Source organism: Tachysurus vachellii, chromosome 13 (genome assembly GCF_030014155.1).
Source record: "Tachysurus vachellii isolate PV-2020 chromosome 13, HZAU_Pvac_v1, whole genome shotgun sequence".
NCBI classification, from domain to species: domain Eukaryota; kingdom Metazoa; phylum Chordata; class Actinopteri; order Siluriformes; family Bagridae; genus Tachysurus; species Tachysurus vachellii.
The window spans coordinates 14,222,677-14,244,296 of record NC_083472.1 but is presented as its reverse complement, the minus strand read 5'-3'; the positions used below and the strand labels follow the sequence as shown (position 1 = coordinate 14,244,296).

Sequence of the window (21,620 nt, the reverse complement as noted above, 5' to 3'; positions counted from 1 at the left end):
TAAGCATTTTGGAAAACTGAAACTGGTTTATATTTTTCTATAAGATGTATCCACAAACATTGAAAGATTTTGAATGACAATTGCTTTGTAACAACCATTTACCTGGTGAGAAAAAGGAAAAGCAACCTTTCCCTGGAAGTAGGCTGGTCTCGGGTGCTGAAATAGGTGTAAATCTGCAGAGCAAACAGAACTAGCCAGAAGCACATAAACAGCACAGGCAGAACAAGCTGATTCCACAGGGACATCCCGAGGGCCAGAAGCCCATACACCTCCACAACCTGGAACGCAAAGAAAAGCCTACATATATTACGGGCAGTCATTATTGCTTTTTTGATAATAAATGAATTAACAATTAATTTTTCTTTATTATTAATAGTCAATATCATATGGTGTCTATTTGTATAAACAATTGTTAACAATTGGTTTCCTAAATTAATGCTACATGTAAGTGCAAGCTGCGAATTCTTTTATAATGTTCATTTATAAACCATTTTTCATATTATTCATGGCTTTCCTGAATAAAAATATCACAGAATATGTAGCATTAGTTTCTCCCTTACTAACTGTGAAATCAAAGAAATGATTAGTCTAGAATTTTAATGTTTTAAGGGTTTATTTTAACCGTAAGAGACAGAATAACAACAAAAAAAATCCAGAAAAATGCATTTCAAAAAAGTTATAAATTTATTTGCATTTCAACGAGTGAAATAAGTATTTGACCCCTTTGCAAATCATGACTTAGTACTTGATGGCAAAACCCTTGTTTTCAATCACAGAAGTGAGAGGTTTGCGCACATCTCAGGAGGGATTTTGTCCCACTCCTCTACAGATCCTTTTAAGATGACGTTTAGCAACGTTTAGTTAAGTCTGACGTTTGGCAACTTGAACCTTCAGCTCCCTCCACATATTTTCTATGGGATTTAGGTCTGGAGACTAGCTAGGCCACTCCAGGACCTTAATGTGCTTCTTTTTGAGCTACTCCTTTGTTGCCTTGGCCATGTGATTTGGGTCTTTGTCATGGTGGAATACCAATCCACGACTCATTTTCAATTTCCTGGCGAAAAACACCCCAAAGCATAATGTTTCCACCTCCATGGTGTTCTTGGGGTATTAGGCAGCATTCCTCCTCCTCCAAACATGGAAAGTTGAGTTGATGCCAAAGAGCTTGGTTTTCATCTTATCTGACAACAAAACTTTCACCCAGTTCTCTTCTGAATCATTGGCAAACTTCGGACAGGTCCGTACATGCGCTTTCTTGAGCAGAGGGACCTTGTGGGTGCTGCAGGATTTCAGTCCTTTCAGTAATGTGTTACCAATAGTTTTCTTGGTAACTATAGTCCCAGCTGGTGTGAAATCACTGGCAAGATGTAGTTCTGGGCTGATTCCTTACCGTTCTCATGATCATTAAAACTCCACGAGGTGAGATCTTGCATGGAGCCCCAGACCGAGGGGTCTGGTGTGTTATTTTGTGTTTCTTCCTGTTGTCACCTTCTCACTAAGCTGTTTGATGATGGTCTTGTAGCCCATTCCAGCCTTGTGCAGGTCTACAGTCCTGTCCCTGACATCTGTGGACAGATGTGGTCTGTGGTCTTGGCCATGGTAACAAGCTAGGAGCCAGAAATCTAGTTGATTGAAATAAATACTTATTTCACTCATGCAAAATGCAAATCGATTTATAACTTTTTTGAAATGCATTTTTCTGGATTTTTTTGTTATTATGTCTCTCACTGTTAACATTAACCTACCATTAAAATGATAGACTAATAGTTTTTGTGTCAGTGGGAAAACTTACAAAATCAAGCAAGGGATCAAATAATTTTTCCCTCACTGTACATGTGCATATCTTCAGTGTTATGGTTGGCAAGAAATGCAGGTCTGATTGAAATGGTTTAATGAGACGAAATGGTTTTTTGACTAAATTTTATACTTGAGACTTATTGTGCAGTGACTGGAGCTTTTCTGATGTCCTGTTAGGTTATGAGTGTATATGTGCTCACTGACCTGAGCCAGTTCCCTGTATGCAGTCTTGGCAAGATTGAAGGGCACTAGCAGGTTAGAGGCTAGGAAGTAGATGACCTCAAGTCCAGTGAAAATCATGGCGAAGCGGTTAACAAACACAATGGTCTCCAGAGGTACGAGACACAATCTGGCCACCAGGGGGAGTAGATGGGCTGAAAAGAGCCAGATCCGCTTGGTCTGCATGACGCATGAGCACAGGGTACACACCACCAGCTGGCCTGCACAAATGCAACATTCAGAAAAAGCAAAGGAATGATGAAATCACCAAACTGTCATTAAATACACCAATAACAATGATCATATGGTTGTTGGTCTATTGAGATGTATAATATGTAGCCTCACTATATAGAGATTAATTAAGTGGAATTAGAAAATTAGGCATCAAAAACCTTAAGATGACTACTGATGGCACAATGGAGAGAGAGACAGAAAGGTCAAGTCAAGTGTTGAAAGCTAGAAATACCAATTAAAAACATAGAACTGGGAGGTTTTGGGTACAAGAGTGAGAACAGAGAATGAGCTCAGCTGATGCCAGTTAAATCTTCAGCTGAACATTGCTTAAAAAAAACCCCATGTGGTTTGAAACAGTGAGCTCATCATGGAATGCACACTAAGGGTGTTTTCACATATAGTTCGTTTTAAAAGAACCAAACCCAGTTCACTTAAAGTGAACCAGAAAAGGAACTAGCCGAATGTGACCCCAGTCCGTTTGGTGTTCACAATATAGTGGACTCAAAAGAGAACCCATGCCCCTTTTCCACCGAGGCAGTTCGAGTGCTGGTTCGGAGCCAGAGCCTAATTTAGAACCAGTTCTTTCTGTTTTGACAGCCAAAGCACCGGGTCTGAACCAGGAAAAGTGGTTCTTAAGTAGCACCAAAACGTTGCTGGTCTAGACTTAAAAACCGCTTGTGTCAGGGGCTGTGGGCGGGGCTAATGTTAGCGCATTTGATAATGTATCTTAAGTATACTAATGTTTAATACACTTTTACTTTACCGCGATATGATACATTATCAGCACACATGATAGTAGGTAGCTACATGCTAAGGCTAACTTTTCTCTGTGTTAATGATAAAATAACGTTATGTACTTTCTCGATAACAACCTCCGTTTATACAGATTACATGGAGCTGCACGTACACTTTGGATTCGCCGCATTTGGATGCTAATTTAGGTTCAAAAAGCCATGAGCATTAACAGTAAAGCAACATCCGCCATTGCTGATGTGTTTGTGTTTGCCGCTGCTGCGCTAAAGTTGCTGAGACACGTGACACGTATACAGTGACGCCAGTGGAAAGGCAAACCGGTTCTTAGAAGGTTCGCCAGTGGAACCAACTTTGAACCAGCACCAGCACTAGCTCTGAACCAGCACCTGGTTCTTTTTGGTGGAAAAGGGGCACCAGTTCTCTTTTTGGTCCTCTTTAGTACTGAAGTGATCTCAGACCCTTTTGTGTTCACACCTCAACTTCATAAGAACTCAGAACCCAGAATTCTGTGCAGCAATGGATTTTGGGTATTCAAAAAACGGGTGCTCATGTACTTCTGTCGTAGTTTTTTCACTTTTACGCGACATTGTAGTGCTGTTCTTTTGTACCCCCTTTCCTTCAGTTTTTGAGAAAACAGAAGAAATACTTTTATGTTTTTATGTGTTGAGAATAGTTGCCGTTTAATGCCATCCTCTTTCCAAATATCAATAAGTGCACAGCTTTCTTCATAAGACCACACGACTCCGCGACCTGCCATGACGAAAAGTTTTGTGTTTTCAGCAGTCACAGTGACGGAACACGGCTGCAGGTATGGCAAGCCTCCAGGGACATTTGGCGAAACGAAAGGCAAAGCGGACCGGGACCTCATTGCTTTCACATGTCACACACAAATCAAACCACAAATGAACCCACAAACGAACCGTACTCAGACCACCTCCTCCGGTTCGCTTCTGGGTCCTTTTAAGGGGTCTCAGATCACATGGTTTGTTCACATATACACACTGAACCGCTCCGAGAGCGTTTGGAGGGCTCAAACGAACTAGGTGTGAAAACACCCTTAGATTCAGGATGTGTGAGGAAGACCTCAATGTGAAGAGAACAAAAAGATTTTTAAAGCAACTTACAGATAAGGGCTGTGGTGAACCGGTTCATAGACAGAGGCTCCAAGTAGAGTGGGCCCTCATACCCAGACTCCAGCTCACCGCGTACATAGTCCCTGAAATAAAGAAAAAAAACCATAGGACACAGACTTGAAACAGAAAACATACGTCTCTGGACAGCTATTCCGGGAACTGAAAACATGCACTTCATAAGCAAAAACACCACCAAGCATCACTTCTTTAATCATATGACTAAACCAAGGACATTTTTGCTGAGTACATTTCTCAGACTACACAAGCTTCTCTTATAAAAGTGTCAGCTAAAGCTTACTTAAAGCTTTTAGTCAGATTCTCTGACAGACAGTAACATCGTTCCAGTCTTAGACAAATTTACACCAAGCTATGTTTAGCTCTGGGAATTCACTAAACAGAGGCAGAGGGATTAGTTACAATTTGCCTGTAATTGCTGTGTCACAATTGGTTTAGCATAAACATTTCAAAAATGAAAATAAACAAACAAAAGTCTGTGATCACTACAATACTCACATCATTAGCCTTCAACATGCTCTATAAATCAGTCTTTCTATTAACTAGAATTTCCTGGTATTCAGAACAGGCTTTGTTGATCCCGCTTTATGATGTATTGATAAGCTTTATGCTCAGATCAGTGAGTTTTATCCATAATTCATTCGTTAATATTCAGTAGGCACTTTTTTCAGGGCAGGTTCTGTTCCAGTACATTGTGCTCAAGGTTAGACTTGATCTTTGAAATTCACAGTAATTTCTTGTACAGCGTTTGCCTTGTATATGTAAATAGCATTGCATTCATTTTACAATTAAATTGGTGCCCCATCACACACATACATTATGGTCTATTTTATACAGATTTACGACAAATACTATGGAAGTCCATTTAAGTTCAGGCTGCACAAAATGTGACCACTTCACGTTTTGCAAATTCACGTTTTCATGGTCACAACCATGTGGAAAGCAATTAGACTATAAGGGTATACAAGCTTGTATTAAGGACTATTGTTTACTATGGGCTATAATAAGCAATCAGTCTATTGTTCAGTTCAAACCTCAATGATGCCACAGCTATGTGAGGCAAAGAGTCAAGGGAGCATAATTAGCCCTTATTGTGGTTAGACGGTACGCATCTCTAACTTGTTGACCACAGTGATGCAAGCCAGTTGTGCCAAGCTGGTTAATTTCCATTCATCCAGTAGTACATGAGCTGCAGTTTATAAAGATAACACAGCTGATTTCAAACGTCTTAGTAGAAACCTGTTAACCCTCATCATGGCTGTCCTGGAATTGTCATCATATACAATTATCATACATATATTGTATAAAATGCATGTTCCGGAAGCCTACCTTGAAATCTGGTGTCCAGCGAAAAGCAATAGTGCAGTGAGGACATACAGGTAGAGCTGAACAAGACGCTGACGAGGCAGGGTCAGCAAAACCAGACTAAGAATATAACCTGAAAAAGAGCTATGTTAGAAAATGTCAAATGTCAAATTAGTCAAATGTAAGCATACAATCCCTATATACAAGCTCACAAATGAGCTTTTTCCCCACCCAGTGGAGAGTTGGCAGAATACTGGAAGACGAAAGCAATTTATCCAAAATGACTGTGGAAGCAGACTAGCACATTACAGATGTCAAGACAGAAGAAAGGTCATAAGCAGAGCAGGAAATGGAAAAGGAAACAAAGATAATGATCAAATCCAGATGAACAAAGATCAGTGCAAATGCATACACATGGCAAATAAGCAAGCAAAAGTGTAAAATTATTCACAAACTGTCTAATCTAGTGTTTATGAATTTTAACGGCACACAGTATCCCATTTACAAATATTTTTGAGATACTAACAGTTTCTATGTATATAGGATCATAAGTAAAAGAAAAGTACAGTTTTTCGATTCAAGTTCTCATTTATCAGGGAGTAAAAACCAATGCTACTGAACACTTCATCATTGTCACATTTTTTGTCTACAATTTTCCCAGGTTTTGTGGATGCAAAACAAACCCAAATTATCACCTCAAAAGTGATAGTTCCAGAAGTTCCAGAACCACAAACATGACTTTATTCTGCAAACCTAAGTCATGCTACCATATTCCTTTTGGAGAGAAGGGACAATCCATTTGTAAACAAATCTTGTCCCTGTTGAATGATGAATTTCAAATTGTGGGAGATGGCCTTATAACACTTCCCAGACTAATGAGCAGCAACAGTTGATTCCCTGAGATCATGGCAGATGTCCTTTCTTCTTGGCACGATGTAGATATATATGTGTGGCTCCAGAACTCCATCCAGCCAAAGGGTCTGCTTTTATATAGGTAGTCACTCTAATATGATAATTAACTAATCTTGTGTATACTTATTTTTCCCCACATTTTTTTAAATGTCTAGTTTTTGGAGGGAAAATGACTATATATTTAAATTTGGTAAGCGCAACACAATTGTCACATGACTGTATAAAGGTTGCATAGATAAGACAGCTAATGCACTCACTAGTCACTGCTGCATGAAGCTGCCAACTAGTAGAAGTCAGTAAAGAAAAACTGTGAGTCAGACTTAAAGGAAATGCAGCCAGTTAGTTTGAAAATACTACCAACTAGATGAAGGAAGCAAATTCTCCAATCAACTATACAAGACTATAGTAAGACAAGCAAATTTTCTTTTACGTTCATGAACCATTGATCACTAATACTTTTCCCATTCTCATAGGGGTACCAATTTAGAAAGAATTTAAAGGGGTGGTAAAACACGATTTCACTTTTCTAACTTTAGCTAGTGTGTAATGTTCCTGTTTGAGCATAAACAACATCTGCAAAGTTACAACGTTCAAAGTTTTAAGCAAAGGGAGATATTTGCTTTTAAAGAAATCCATTTCTAAGGACTACAGCAAACGGCCGGTAAGGACTACACGACATTCCTCCAGGGTTGCTGACGTCACTAACCCCGATATTAACATAAACCCCTCCTCCGTGAATATTAAATGGGGGGGGGGGGGGCTGTGGAGAAGAGTTGTTGTGGTATAGTCAGTAGGCTGGAGTGTCGTTGCCGCGATGCCGACGAAACGCTGTTATTTTCATCCGGATTGCAGGTCCACTTTGTTTAGCCTTCCTAGGGACGGGGAAGTTAGGGATCAATGGTTAAAATTTATTTTTAACTCGGTCCCTCATAATTATTACCCAAATCTCCCTCTCTGTGCTGCACATTTTACGGAGGAAAGCTTCGTGGAGGGGCGTGACGTTTCTGAAAAACGTGCACTAGGCGGTTAGCAAATCACAACACACTGGGCCAGCTAACCAATCTAAGCCCATTGCTATTTTTGAGGGACTGGCTTCATAGAAACCGGAAGCCATCAGACCGTTTTACAAGGAGGGACAGAGCAGTGTAGAATAAAGGTAAAATATATGAAAAATAATGCATTTTTTTAAAAAACGAAGCATGAACACATGTTAGAGTGCACCCAACAAACACAATCAAGCCTTCGAAAAAACGTGTTTTACCACCCCTTTAAATATTAAATCTTTTTTAAAATGTACATTATTTTTGTTCTGTTTTGATAAACATGTTCAGAACACAGAACTCCAGCTTCTTAGTTCCTAATTTAGAGAAGCCTTTGCATAATAAACTCGCCATACTGCCAGTCAACCACCACATCTGTTTCAGCTGACGTCTTTTGTTTATCAATAGATAACACAGCATACTACACCTTTCTGCAGTATAAATACTCCCTGTTGGTCTCAGTGAAAACTTTGAAGATTTTGCTATCCAATCACTGTCTCTGCTTGTTTTTTTGTTTTGTTTTTTTTACACAAATGGACAAAACACAAACAGCTATTTGCAATATGGCAAAATTTAGCAGATCAAGAAATGATGAGCATTTTAACTATCAAGGAAGCAACATGAGCTGTATGTTAAAGTCCATGTGCAGGTGTGAGTGTAACAGAAATACACCCAAAAACAAGGCTATAAATATATATATATATATATATATATATATATATATATATATATATATATATATATATAATATATATATATATATATATACACACATATATATATATATATATATAAATATATATATATATATTATTTAAAAAAAAATTTAAAAAAAAAGGAGAAGACGACGAAGAAGAAGAAGTAAAATTTCCTTATGAGACAACAATTATATGCTGAAAAAACATCCCTAAGGCCATGAGACGTTTAGTTCAGGAGACTTCAAAAATACATTATTCTTGACTCAAGTAACATATTTTTGATGTGTGAATGCTTTGTAAAGTAAAAAAAAAAAAAATAAAAGTTTGTTTTATGAAGATAAATTAAAATTCAGTATTTAAACATACTGCCTGTCAATCACCTTTCCAGTTTAAATAATGAAGACATCAGTAGAGGTAAATACAATTTATTAAAACCTATTTGCAAATGTAGTTTGACCTAAGCAGGCTCTAAATAAGCACTTACCTAAATAAATTCATATTTTTTCTTTTATAAACTCTTATTTTTATGCTTAGGTATTATGCACCAGTACACCAAGTCAAATTCCGTATATGCATTTAAACACGGTACCTGGCAATAAAGCTGACTCTTAAGTCAGAATTATAGTATTTTGTTTCTATACACCACCATAACGCAATCACGCAATTAAAGATGTGATTGAAGTGTAAAATGTCAGCTATAATTCAAGGGATTTAACAAAAAAAAAAATGCAAAAAGGTTTAATAATTAAAGCCATTTATAAATTATAACTCCATTTTCACAGGATCCATATTTCTACACTCCAAATACTTAAGTATTTAATACTTAATCATGCACACTTGTGCGCACATACACAAGCTCATAGACATATACTTATGTTGTCAGTAAGAGAATGGACACCGGACAAAATGCTCTAATTAAACCATAATGTATTAGGGGAAAAAATGGATGTAACAGACTAAGAAACCTGCTAGATTTAGACAAAATGATCATTAAAATGTTAATTATTGATAATTTGTCATCAAATTTTTCTGGATCATTTCATTCCCTACATTTTATTTTTATTCCCTAGATAAAAATAAAATACAAAGAAACTTTGCTGCAAAACAAAACAAAACAAAAAAAAAATGCACAAAATAAAGCTTTAAGAAAACTGAATGTACAAAAGCAGAACCATGAAATATGAGCAACCTGCCTGCACAAGAGATCATTAATATTAAAACACAAGCAGAGGAAGCAGGGACTGCCAGTGGTTTCGCTCACAAAAGATGTTCTATAATGTTTCTATATTTGTCCTCTATGCCTGTAATTTCATTCTGCTACCATCAAATGTGATAATCACCAAATCTAAGTGCATAATTAGAGGACTTTCAAAGTAACACAGCTGGTTTGTCTAAATATCAGTGTACCCTTGGTTTTGGCCAAAGGTGAACTGATAGTACAAGCCTTAAATGCAATTCCATCACTATCAGTCCTTTCTTATAGTCTATAAACTTTATAATCCACTTTTATATCAATGTTTTCAGCTCATGGCTTGTGAAAGGACCACTTTCACTACTTTTATTAAAATTAGTAGAAGGTTACGTGAAATATCCTATTGGTCTGCTTTCATAACTGAAAGGCAAATAATGCACTATATTACACTGAATGAATTCATCTGGTTTACTCTGTGAGATCAAATGTGAGCTTGCAAATGTGAAGAAAACAAAATGTAGTGTAAACAAAGATAATAAATAAATAACACCATAACGGGCAATTCAGAAAGGCAAGGAGATTCATACAATTAAGGGGAAAATTCTCTTTAGTGCCACGCACAGTAATTTATGCACATACAGTACACATAGAGCCTCATTAATCAAGCTGGATACAAATAAATGTTTCTGTGAATGTGTATTTTCACAAGAAATGCGGTATTCACAAAAATCCGGTTTGTTCAGCAAAACATTTGTGTTTCCCACAAGAGCTCATGAATTTGTACAAGTTTACACTTGCGACTAAAAGTTGAAACTCACTTTATACTGTAATTGGTATTTGTTATTGCTATTTTATAAATGCATTATGATGTTGATTGAACAATTTATTTATTTCAAATACACATTTATTTCAAATACTAATTTGAAGAGCTTTGGGAATTCATTTGTTACACTTTAATACAGCCGTGTCCAATCTTATCCGGAAAGGGCCGGTATGGTGCATGTTTTCATTCCAACCAAGCAGAAGCCATGCCAGAGTCTACTAAAAACCAAGAACAACTGATTAAACAGATGGAATCAGGTGTGGCTTCTGCTTGATTGGTATAAAAACCTGCACCCACACCGGCCCTCTGTGGATAAGATTGGATGCCCTTGCTTTAATGACTTCAAGGAAATCAATCTAAAACCAAAAAAAAGATTGAAGATTCAAAAAATAAATCTACTCATTCAATTGAAACAAAAAGAATGGCATCCTTATAATATTAAGAGATATTCTGTGCCTATTGCTGATGTGATCAAGAATACCACAAAATTAGAAAACTCTGTTTTATTGTTTAGACATTGTTTTTGAGCTTTCTGTGGCATTTTTTAAATTACTTTTATTGGTGTCTCTAAATGTAAATAAGTGACACACATATACAAGTGTGATTGATAAATGAGTCCAGTGTCTGTTAAAGTGAACTATGTATGTGTTTGGTAGTTGATAACATGTCAATGCGGACATTTTTAAATTTCAGGACATGAGGCTGAAAACACTAACTACAAGAGAGATAGACATACAGAGAAAGAAGGAATAACACAGGAAGAGAGACAAGGGATGAGAGATACATACAAGCATGGAGAGAAAAGGAGGATGGAAGGCCAAAAACAGATCACATCACACCAAAAATAATATCATGACCTGATTTGAAGCATTACCCCCTTATATAAAGTTTGAACCCCACCATTCTATTTAAGTTTCCCCCCTCTGTTCTGTCATCACTGTCTTCATCTCACCTCCATTATCCACAGACCTTGGGCAAAATCAGCCACATTCATTAGATAGAGTGGTAATAGGAGTCTGATTTCCTTATGAGCCTGTTCATTTTAGCCATTTAAAACACTGTTTTTTATTGTTGTTTGTTTGATTCTGCCAAATAATGGACAATATTGGAGACTTTTGGAGAATGCTCTATTCTATAAGCTTCACATCTGTCTGGTGCCAAGCAATTCTAGATAGTTGTTTGTCATAGTGTCTCTCTTTCTGTCTGTTTAAATACTGTTTAAAGTATTTATTTAAAGTATTTTAGCAGCATTTGATTTATTGACAATGCTATAGTTTATATAAAAATAATTTCAAATAAGGTATTATAAATTTACGAAACTGGACTCACCAACATAGTGGAGGTAGAGGGCTAGGTACTTATACTGGAAGAGGGGGTTGTTGCTCATACTGCTCCTTTGGATCTTCTGGAAGAAGGAGCTCACATCCCAACGGTATAGCACCTCCAGAAGCATGATGCTGGGAACCCGCAGGCCCACATTCAGCACAGCCTCTACACGTTCCTTCACTGCCATTGTACAGCTTGCTTTCCCACTAAACACAAAAAATATATATATTTTTTTAACCAAACAACCACATGTAACAACAAAAGTGTCCAACAGATTTTAATATGTAGTCCTTTATTCCCAAAAATTAATCCAACATTCAGAAAACAGGTAAGAATAAGCACAGCATTCCTAGCTACCAGGCACAATTATCACATGTTTAAAACAGACTACTAACATTTTAGCATAAATTTCCTCAGACTAAATTGGTATTATTCCAAACAGCATAGAAGTGGAGCCTTCTCAGCTATAGAAACAATTTAATTGTTGCTAGACCAATATACACTCCTAAACAAATAAATAATAAATAGAGATTAAGCAATTTATTAAAAACTGCATTTAAACTCAAACAGGTTGAGTTCCTTTGTCTGTTTGGTAATGACTGGGTATTTCAACAGGACAACGCTGCAGATTACAAAGCCCAGCTGATGAAAGACTTCTTCCAGGAGAATAATGGCGCTCTTTTCTTTCTGTCTATTCCTGTCTATTCCCCTGATCTAAATCCCCAGTGAAAATGTTTGGGAATGGATGGCAAGGGAAGTTTACAAAAATGGATCAGTTCCAGACCATAGATGCCCTTCGTGAAGCCATCTTCACCACATGGAGCAACATTTCCACCAGCATCCTGGAAACGGTCACATGAAGCATGCCGGAATGAGTATTTGAAGTGATCAACAAAGTACTGGAGCTACTTACTACTAAGACCTTTTTAGACACTTTTAGTTCTGTTGTTGGTTTTTTGGGCTATGGTCTTAAACTTTGGATGAGCTGATGAACAGCCTGTTTGAGTTTAAATGCAGTTTTTTAATAAATTGTCTATTTTTTGTCTCTTGTTCCTGTTTCTTCTTTTGGCATTTTAAAGCAGTACTTACAACCTGGTTACAATGCACCAGTGCGAAATGCCCATACTTTTAAATGTTTCCCTCCAATGTCTTAAAATTTTGTTCAGTAGTGTATTTCTCCACCCTAAAAGAAAATTAAAATAACCATATAGAGCATAGGCATTCTTGCATAGGCAAGAAGTGAAACCAAAACTACATATCAGTGCATACTGTATAACCCTGTAGCTCACGTCATAGCTGCTGGTTTGGAGCAAAGTACACAACAGGAGAGTTCAGGAGACAGTACAATCCCTGTGTCAACCAAACAGTAGTTTTGGATTGTTTATGGTGGGTTTTAAATAAAGGACCTTTAGCCATACCAGTATTGTAAACACATACACTCCTTAGTCCCTTGTACTGTGGAAAGATTTGCCAAGGTAGATCAGGAGTCATGGCATTTACATTTTAAATAAATGACTTCAAGATTTCTCTGATGCATGCAAAAATACACACTGCATTGTCATACAATCAGACACTGGGATTCTCTGTGAATCCCAACAGCTTCAAAACTGTCATTTGTGGATCTTTATGCTCTCTTGCTAGTTCAGTATATCTGGCAAAATTTAGTGTGAGTTTTTTTTTTTTTTAAATGCCTTGCTTTTGGATGTAGTAATAGGGAGCATAAGTAGTATCACATTGTCCATTATTTATATGGATGTTGTCACATTACCTAAGGGCACACAAGAACATTATACTCTCTTTGGTTACATCTGTACTTAGTATGAATGTATGTCTTTAACTCCGTGTAACACAACTTGAAAGACTGATAGGGAACATTAGGCTATCAAGTAACGAAAGAACACCAGGCTTCCCACACAGTCCGACACCCTAAATCACTATTTCTCACCTGCCTTACAGAGGTAAATAGCTGTGGCGTCAGCTAAACTTGCAAATACATATTATCCCATACAATTTGTTCCATTTTGTTTCTGTCTTTCAAGGAATTATAGCTACATGTTCAAAAAACGATATTAGTGCTTCAGGCACTATAGTATAGGACATACTGTCCATCCATACAGACAATCAAGTGTTACATTGGAAATTAGGAGGTAAACAAAACTTTTTACTTGTTCAACAACTACTGCCCTATAAAGGTAAGACTAGTTTGTACATATTCTTGAATTTGATTTTGTAAACTGTATTTTTGTGAATTGTACTGTATCTGCCTGCTCCAATTCTCATTTGGGCTGGGTGATAAAAACGATAACGATATGCATCGCGATAGAAAAAAAATGTGCTTGATAAGACGTTTGATACTTTTTATTCTTCGTCGGAAGAAAACAGAGGTTGCGAAGCAAGTTTGGTTGCATTAACAAAGGCACTCACTCTCTGGTAACTTAGCAACTTGGGGAGTGACACTCAAACAGCCAATAATGTAACAGTATCATGTTTGGTTGCGCCATATCGTTGTCTCATGCTGGTCTGCTAGATTCCTCTTCAGTAACCGGCGACTGATAAGCAGAAAATGAGCCGCAGCGAGCGAGAAAATTGTAACTAAAAGAGGAAAAGTCAGCGCGCCAGTATGGCAGTTTTTTGGATATTATAACTAGGGCTGAAACGATTCCTCGAGTAACTCGATTACAAAAATAATCCGAGGCAAATTCCTCTGCCTCAAAGCCTCTTTTAATTCATTTTAAAGCTCACGTCACGTTCTTGTGCAATTATTTTGTGTGTGTGTGTGTGTGACAACGCGCTTACGTAAAAGCGGAAGGAGACGTGAGGAGTTAGCGGTCTTTTGATTTGAGGGCTCGTGCGGGCTGCAAAATGTAAGGGCGCGATAACAACGTAAATGAGCAAAGAAAAGAAACAAACAAGAGAAAACGACAGAAAATGTCCAAGTTTTGGGACACTATCAGAGCGTCTGTTTTCAGCAGCTGGAAACATTTCTTCAAAGCGCAGAGCAAGCCTCAATTCTAAGCATGTTGATACCTTTTTTGTTGCAATCACATGCTCCTTTAAAGACTTTTAAAGCACACACGTTGACTTTTATATTCTGATTTGCACCGATTCAGACAACCCGGAAGAGGTAGGTATAATTTGTGAATGGAAACTTACCAATCATTGGACAAGACACCTGTCATTCAAGATATACAGGTGAATGAAAGGTGTCTTGTCCGATGATCGGTAAGTTTCCATTCACAAACTATACCAACCTCTTCCGGGTTGTCGGATTTGTTAATGTGTTTTCAGATTTGTTAATGTGTTTTCACATTTGTTAATGTGTTTTCGGATTTGTTAATTTGTTTTCACATTTGTTAATGTGTTTTCGGATTTGTTAATTTGTTTTGCACTTCTCGGCCACCGTATTTTTGCCGACCACAAAGCATTCCAAATTAAAGGCGTATGTTATGCCTGAGCTGTAGATTTTGAATCTTTTAGTTCTGAAAGTTAAGTTGCATGACTTAAAGGCAGTATTTTTGTATTATTATTATTATTATTTATTTTAATGTATGCCTTAGTATTGATACTTTAAAAAAGTAATCTGAAAATAATTTATTTTTTTGTTTTTGAATCTCAGAAAAGGGTTCATTTAAAACCCAGAATGTATGACACTTAAATGAACTTAATTCTTCTCAGTCAACTTTGTCATTGTTCACAGTAAAAGTACAGACAGAGAAACAATGGGTATCTAAATGTTTATTTTTGATAGAAAATATTGTTGTATGCATTGCATACTATGCATTTAAAAAATAAAAGTTCATTTTTCTAAAAAAGGAAACCAATTAGTTATTCATTTTAAGAGACCCGTCTTATTTTCTCTTGTATATTTAATATTGCTCTTTAATTAAGCAAAAATACATTTCATCAGATTACTCAGATGAAATTTTTTTGTTGAATACTCGATTACTAAAATATTCGATAGCTGTTTGTTTTTTATATTACAGATGTATCTCACTCTACCTCAGTTTTGTGTTTACAAAACACTGCACATATTTTAAAACACTTTATTCACCAGACAGTGAACAGCTAGTGAACTTCCTAGCACTAAACTTGCACTAAATTCTCAGGTTTCTTTATGTTTATATTTAACACTTTGCACTATTTTACTACACTTTATTAAGCATTTCTTACATTTTCTTTCATTTTGCACCTTAAAAGTTAAGAGATAATTGTTAAGTGTTCATTGTGACTTTAAACTTATGTTTACATTTTAATTATTTGAGTTTTCCTGGTTGTTGACATTTCTGTCTTAATAACTGAAAGGATTAGGATGAGAGGAAGGTTTAGCTTAAAAAAAATGTTTAAATGGGTCATAAAAAAGTTCAACAATTATCGAAATCGACCAATATGAAACACTGAGATCGTGATACAGTTTTCGGCCATATCGCCCAGCCCTAATTCTCATACTTCAAATTATACATCATAAAAACTTCTTTGGTTTAAACTCTGATTGGAAGCAACTGATTTTTAATCTTTGATTTTCTAATAATAATAATAATAATAATAATAATAATAATAATAATAATATAGATAAAATCTGTCTGGTTTAGGAACTGCACCATCTTGGATCGCAGATAGTGCGGACAGCTGAGAAGATCACTGGAGTCTCTCCTCCCCATATCACAGACATTTACACCACACGCTGCATCAGCAAAGCAAACAGCATTGTGGATGACCCCACACACCCCTCATGCACACACCACCCTACTGCCATATGGAAAAAGGTGCCGAATCATTCAGGCTCTCATGACAAGACTGTATAACAGTTTCTTTCCACAAGCCAGAATACTCAAAAACTGAACTGAACTGTACCTAGCACAACACACACACAACTGTATGGACTGCACTGACCTACACTAAACACACACTTTTCCAATATACATCCATGTATACAGCACCACCCATATCAAACATTTTACATGCGGTTCTGCACACTGTTTTTCCTCTTTGCACATGCTGTCAGTCGATTGCTGTTTTGCACAATACATTACAATACCTCATATAACTGCTGCTACTAAGTGTTCATTCCAGTATTTCTGCATATGCACTACAGAATATACAGTATGTAGACTGTTTGGCACCACCTTCATGTATTGTCTTTTATTGTCTTGTGTTGTTTGTTTGCACTGTATTTTGTCCTGCACTTGTCTTCTTGTCTTTTGTCCTGCTCTGTTTGCACCAGGTTGCACAGATGCACTTTATGTATCTAGGACTGACTTATTTAAGTCCTTAGCTCTGTCTTTGTTTTATGTAGCACCCTGGTCCTGGAATAATGTCTCATTTCACAGTGTAGTGCAACAGCTATATACGGTTGAAATGACAATAAAATCTCCTTGACTCAAAAATATCAATTGCAATACCACCAGCTTTGAACTGAATCAAGGACTGTCGAATATTAGATCTCTTACATCTAAAGCACTTATGGTAAATTAAAATAATAATTACTAGGACTTTAAAAGGTACTGTGTTTAATTAATATGTGGATTAAACCAAATAAGTATTTAGCATTAATCTAATCTAGTCCATCCAGACAGTTATATACATCGGGCATGAAAACATGGACATGAATTTGATGCATTATAATTCTTTATTCTAACATTACATAACGTAAACAACCTTACCCAGACAATCCCACTACCTATTATATACAATTTCTTTATGAATATCCAGATTGCATTGCAAATCTGGTTGTTTCGGTAGACAAACCATTAACTGTTGGAGACTGTTGTATATTTATTTTGATAATCCACCACAAGACCATCTGAGAACAGTCCATTACACACTCAGCAAGGGTTGAATAGAATGTCATAGGACTCACCTATGACAGTGTTCACACTGCTGATTTAACATTTGGATTAAATAACACAAAATGTATATAAATCACAGCGTTAACTAAATTAAACTAGGATGCCAGTCCGTCACCTCAAAATGAATGCTTAGGTGACGATCATTATTATCAAGGTTGTGCTACAATTTTAGTGCTGCTAGATCAACATAGTTCTCCAACCTAATAGTATAAAAATAATCTAAGATTCTTCTACTGTATCAGAGTTAACTATGAATAAGACAACCATGAACCCCATCAAAATGCTAAAGTAGTGTCTATTAATTTGACATTCTGATAAATGACCATGTAGATGAAAATATATCCCTATCAGTTTCAAATGCCCCTTTAAGAGACCAAGCTAATTTGTGCATCAATATCATTAACTTGTTTACCAGATCCATTAGCCACACATATGTTCAAAGATCTGAAGCAACTAAAACCTCTATTACAATTAATATGATCGTGCCTGAGTACTACCTATATCTACACAAAAATAACACTCATAAAATCTATCAGAAATAATATGTGAGGCTGTATAAGCCTCATCCCAGCATGGGGACGGTGGTGGTTAATGACCTGCTACTCTCCTTCAATGAGGGTTGTCTATACTTATTTGTTTTGCTTGACCTTTGCAGCTATTTACATCTTTTATACGATACTATCTTGCACTGTTATGCTAATTACACACAGTTATAGGTTTCTGCAAAGCAACACATATAGAAGACAAATAAGCAAATAAATTCCATATATATATATATATATATATATATATATATATATATATATAATATATCTATCTATCTATAAAATATATATATATAATATATCTATATCTATCTATCTATCTATCTATCTATCTATCTATCTCTTATATATATATATATATATATATATATTTATTTATTATCTGGTAAAAGTCACATAACAACAACATTAAAATATTACCAACCCAGGTGTAAAACACGACCCAGAAATTCAGGAGAATTGCTAAAAAGAATGCAGAATTGCTTGTGCAATGAGCCCACTTCCACCCACTAACTAACTCTCATGACTCTCATGGCCCATGACTGTTTATCATTCTCTTATTTACATTATCTAGTTTATATCCACTTGCCAGTAACCTGACTCGGATGTGTAACCCGCTTAATTTGGTTTTGGCCAAATCTCTTAATAAAAACCTTGTGATGCGTCTGTCCGCCTGCCTTCAGGACACCTGTTGAACTATGTATTCACAACTGCAATCTGATATGATGTCAGTACCTGATCCTGACCCAGTTCTATTATGCTGTCTCTTGCCATTTGGACCTGCCTAATTCCTCTTGGACTTCTGTTTGCTGCTCACTTTTTGGTTCTGCAGATGGTCCCTAAAAGATACCCTTAGGATTTGATTTTCCAAATGCCCAACTTTCATTCTTTCTTTAGTGGATAATCTCTACCAAAATATGCCAGTCAAATGTCATAGGTCCCTCTGATAAAAAAATTAATCCAATTAAAAAATACCACACACTTAAATATGAATGGAGTGTAAAAGTGTTAGAAAGCCATCAAGGAGTGAAGCATCTCCTAAACAGCAGTCGGCTAAAGTAGACTTTTGCAAACATTACCCTATATGACGATGATCTAACAGGCACCTGCAGAATAAAGCTGTATGTAAGGTTTCCAGCTTTTCCTTATAATAGGGGATTATCCCAATAAAAAATATAATGCTTTTCATACCATATTTTCATTTTCATATTTTCTTTTACATCATTTGTAATACAAATGATTCACCGTGGTGAAAAAACAAAGCAGTGAATAGGCTCAAAGTATGAATAAACAATGATAAAATGTAAAATGAAAACAAATAGTACTTCCAACACAATTCGCCTATGAATCATACGGTTGTGAAAACAGATCAAAATATAAGACAGGAAATGGGCCTAATATGATTTAGTGATATATAAAAAAAATTGCCATAAATGTGATCTTAGGCTGAAAAGGGGCACATCAAAGTTAGCCACCCTTAGACTTATTATATTGTGCAAACAAGTAGCCAGATTTGTTAGAAAGTTAGCCAACAGACCATTATATTAGAATTTATATTATATTACCATTATATTAGAATACTTGCATATGCATTGCCTAATTCATAAATTTGACAGTTTTTATTCTGTAAATAACAAATTAGGAGTTAAACATTGTACAGTAAGCCTACTAGTATATCCATTATCAATATGTGTAATATATTACCAAAGGGCTGCCAGGATGCGATACTGACACCAAAAATAAGTGATCATGATCACCATCTGAAATTGAATAACAAAAAAACCCTGTATCCCCAAAGGGTAGTCCTACCTAACTAAACCTATGAAAGTGCATGTGTGGTAGCACAATATAATAGCAACCTATCATTGAATAAAAATAGTCCATTTAGACTAACAAGATCGTATTTGGTATGTATGTTAACATGTCATGTTTCTGTGCTTATCGACTTTACAGTGGCACCCTTGCTGATAAAGGGCTGAGAGTATCCGACAGTATCGTGGATAATGATCAACCAATGCTAAGCTGGCACATACTTTAAAGATGTAAGTGTAACATGGATCCCCAAGTCAGTGGTAGAAAAACATGCATTTTGCTTGACTTACAAATAGGATTGAGAAAGAAACTCAATATCTCCCCCTTTTTGTTTTATTTATTTATTTTTACAATTTAATATTAGAATAATGACAAATGATTTTGTGTTAGTAATTTTACATTCACATTCAGACAAACAAGCACTACCGTAGCTCAGAAATAAAATAAAATAAAAGTACAAATTTCCCAATCCAACTACCTCCACTAACAAAATAAATACCTTGTTTCATCCCAAATCTTATACTTATGTACTACCCGAGATCATATGAGAGTACTAACACTTTTTTCCATATTATACTTGTTACAGTGATTGAATTTTAAGAACCTGTCCCGTAGCAATTAAACCTTCTGAAAGGTGTTTTGTGAAATCTTCTAAAATGTTTTTTTTTAGATTAGCAATCAATTTTGAATGTATGGAGTTGTTGGAATTTTAGATGGGGCTCATGATGGCAGGAGCAAGTTTATAATGAAAAAGAGTGTGTTTAATGTCACTGTGCATAAAATCATTATTGGTTTCACAATTTGAACAGAGATGCTTCTCTGCTCCGTGCGTGCATGGCCATATCACACCAACAAGGCATGGACTGCTTTCCTGACACCGCCAAGTAAATTAGTCAATGAAAGTTTCATTCCTTTGTTTTTTAGTCACTTACATTTCATGTGTACATTACAGACATCATAAAAAATGGTCAAGCACCTTTGCTGGGATGTGAAACCTTAACCTACCCAGCAGTGGCCTTTATAGTTGACCAGTCTTACACAAACACTGTAGCTATAATGTAAACAATGCTACATGTGTGATGAGTCTTGATTAACAGTGCAACTGGTACCACCTTCAGTGTGTCCAGCCATGTTCATATAAACACAAATCAACGTGGCTAGTGTTCATTCCACACTGTATTGTGCTTTATTGCTAGCGATTTCGCCGAAGTATTATTGTTCTTTACCTGTTGCCTTTGGGCTACATAATCAGAAAATGCCAATGAACTCTAGTAACCTCGTACTCATTAAAAATTCAACCGTCCAATTCTATAGAAATCTGAAGCAGAATACGCCTGTTGCAGTATTTTTAAATAAACAGCCTGCAATCCTGGCATAAATAAAAACAAACCATAGTACAATGGGCTAAAAGCATTCTGTAGCTTTCTACACGGTCAGAAAGACAAACTCTCTGTAGTGACATTTACAGCTTAGACCTAGCGAGAGATGCTAAAAAAAAAAACGTCTAATACAAAGTACGACCTTAGTATCACCAAAATCCTGTTTAAGTGCGAGTAAAACTGCTAAACAATGCGCTAATAACGTTCAGACCAACACCGGTGTTAACGTTCTAACGCGTCTTGTGTGTAGATGCTCATATGAACTCTAGTAACCTAGTCGTATAACAAAGCCAAACATGGGAGCACTGCTAGTCCCTGCTGAATCAACCGTTTTTGCAGAACCGAAAAAAATAATCCACTTACAGAACTAATAACCACCGCAACTCCTTTAGACTAAGATTCGCGAGGTTTCTCCGGTCGAATGTCAGGCATGCTTGAAGGGCAATATATCGTGTAGCGGGCTCAAGAAAGCGACATCCATAGCTAGAAGAGACATGAAGACCTCGACTCTGCTCGCTTCATCCCGCAGCCATTATAGAGAGGAGTAGAGGAATTGGCGACGCAACTGAGCATGCGCACTCCTGCGAACGC

The 21,620-nt window shown here is 36.4% G+C and overlaps 1 protein-coding gene across 2 annotated transcripts in view; it reads right to left on the bottom strand.

Moving 5' to 3' along the window:
• The window catches only part of rnf145a (ring finger protein 145a), a 34,744-nt gene extending 13,124 nt beyond the window's left edge, over positions 1-21,620 (bottom strand). For both annotated transcript variants that reach the window (XR_009649398.1, XM_060885497.1), the window contains exons 1-6: positions 21,393-21,620; positions 11,451-11,653; positions 5,481-5,589; positions 4,128-4,219; positions 2,002-2,237; positions 103-278 (exon numbers count right to left, since the gene is read on the bottom strand). Coding sequence is in view for 1 of the 2 variants with exons in the window: in XM_060885497.1 (XP_060741480.1) it covers positions 103-278; positions 2,002-2,237; positions 4,128-4,219; positions 5,481-5,589; positions 11,451-11,634 (797 nt within the window). In the remaining variant the exon portion in view is untranslated. The remainder of the gene's footprint in view (positions 1-102; positions 279-2,001; positions 2,238-4,127; positions 4,220-5,480; positions 5,590-11,450; positions 11,654-21,392) is intronic.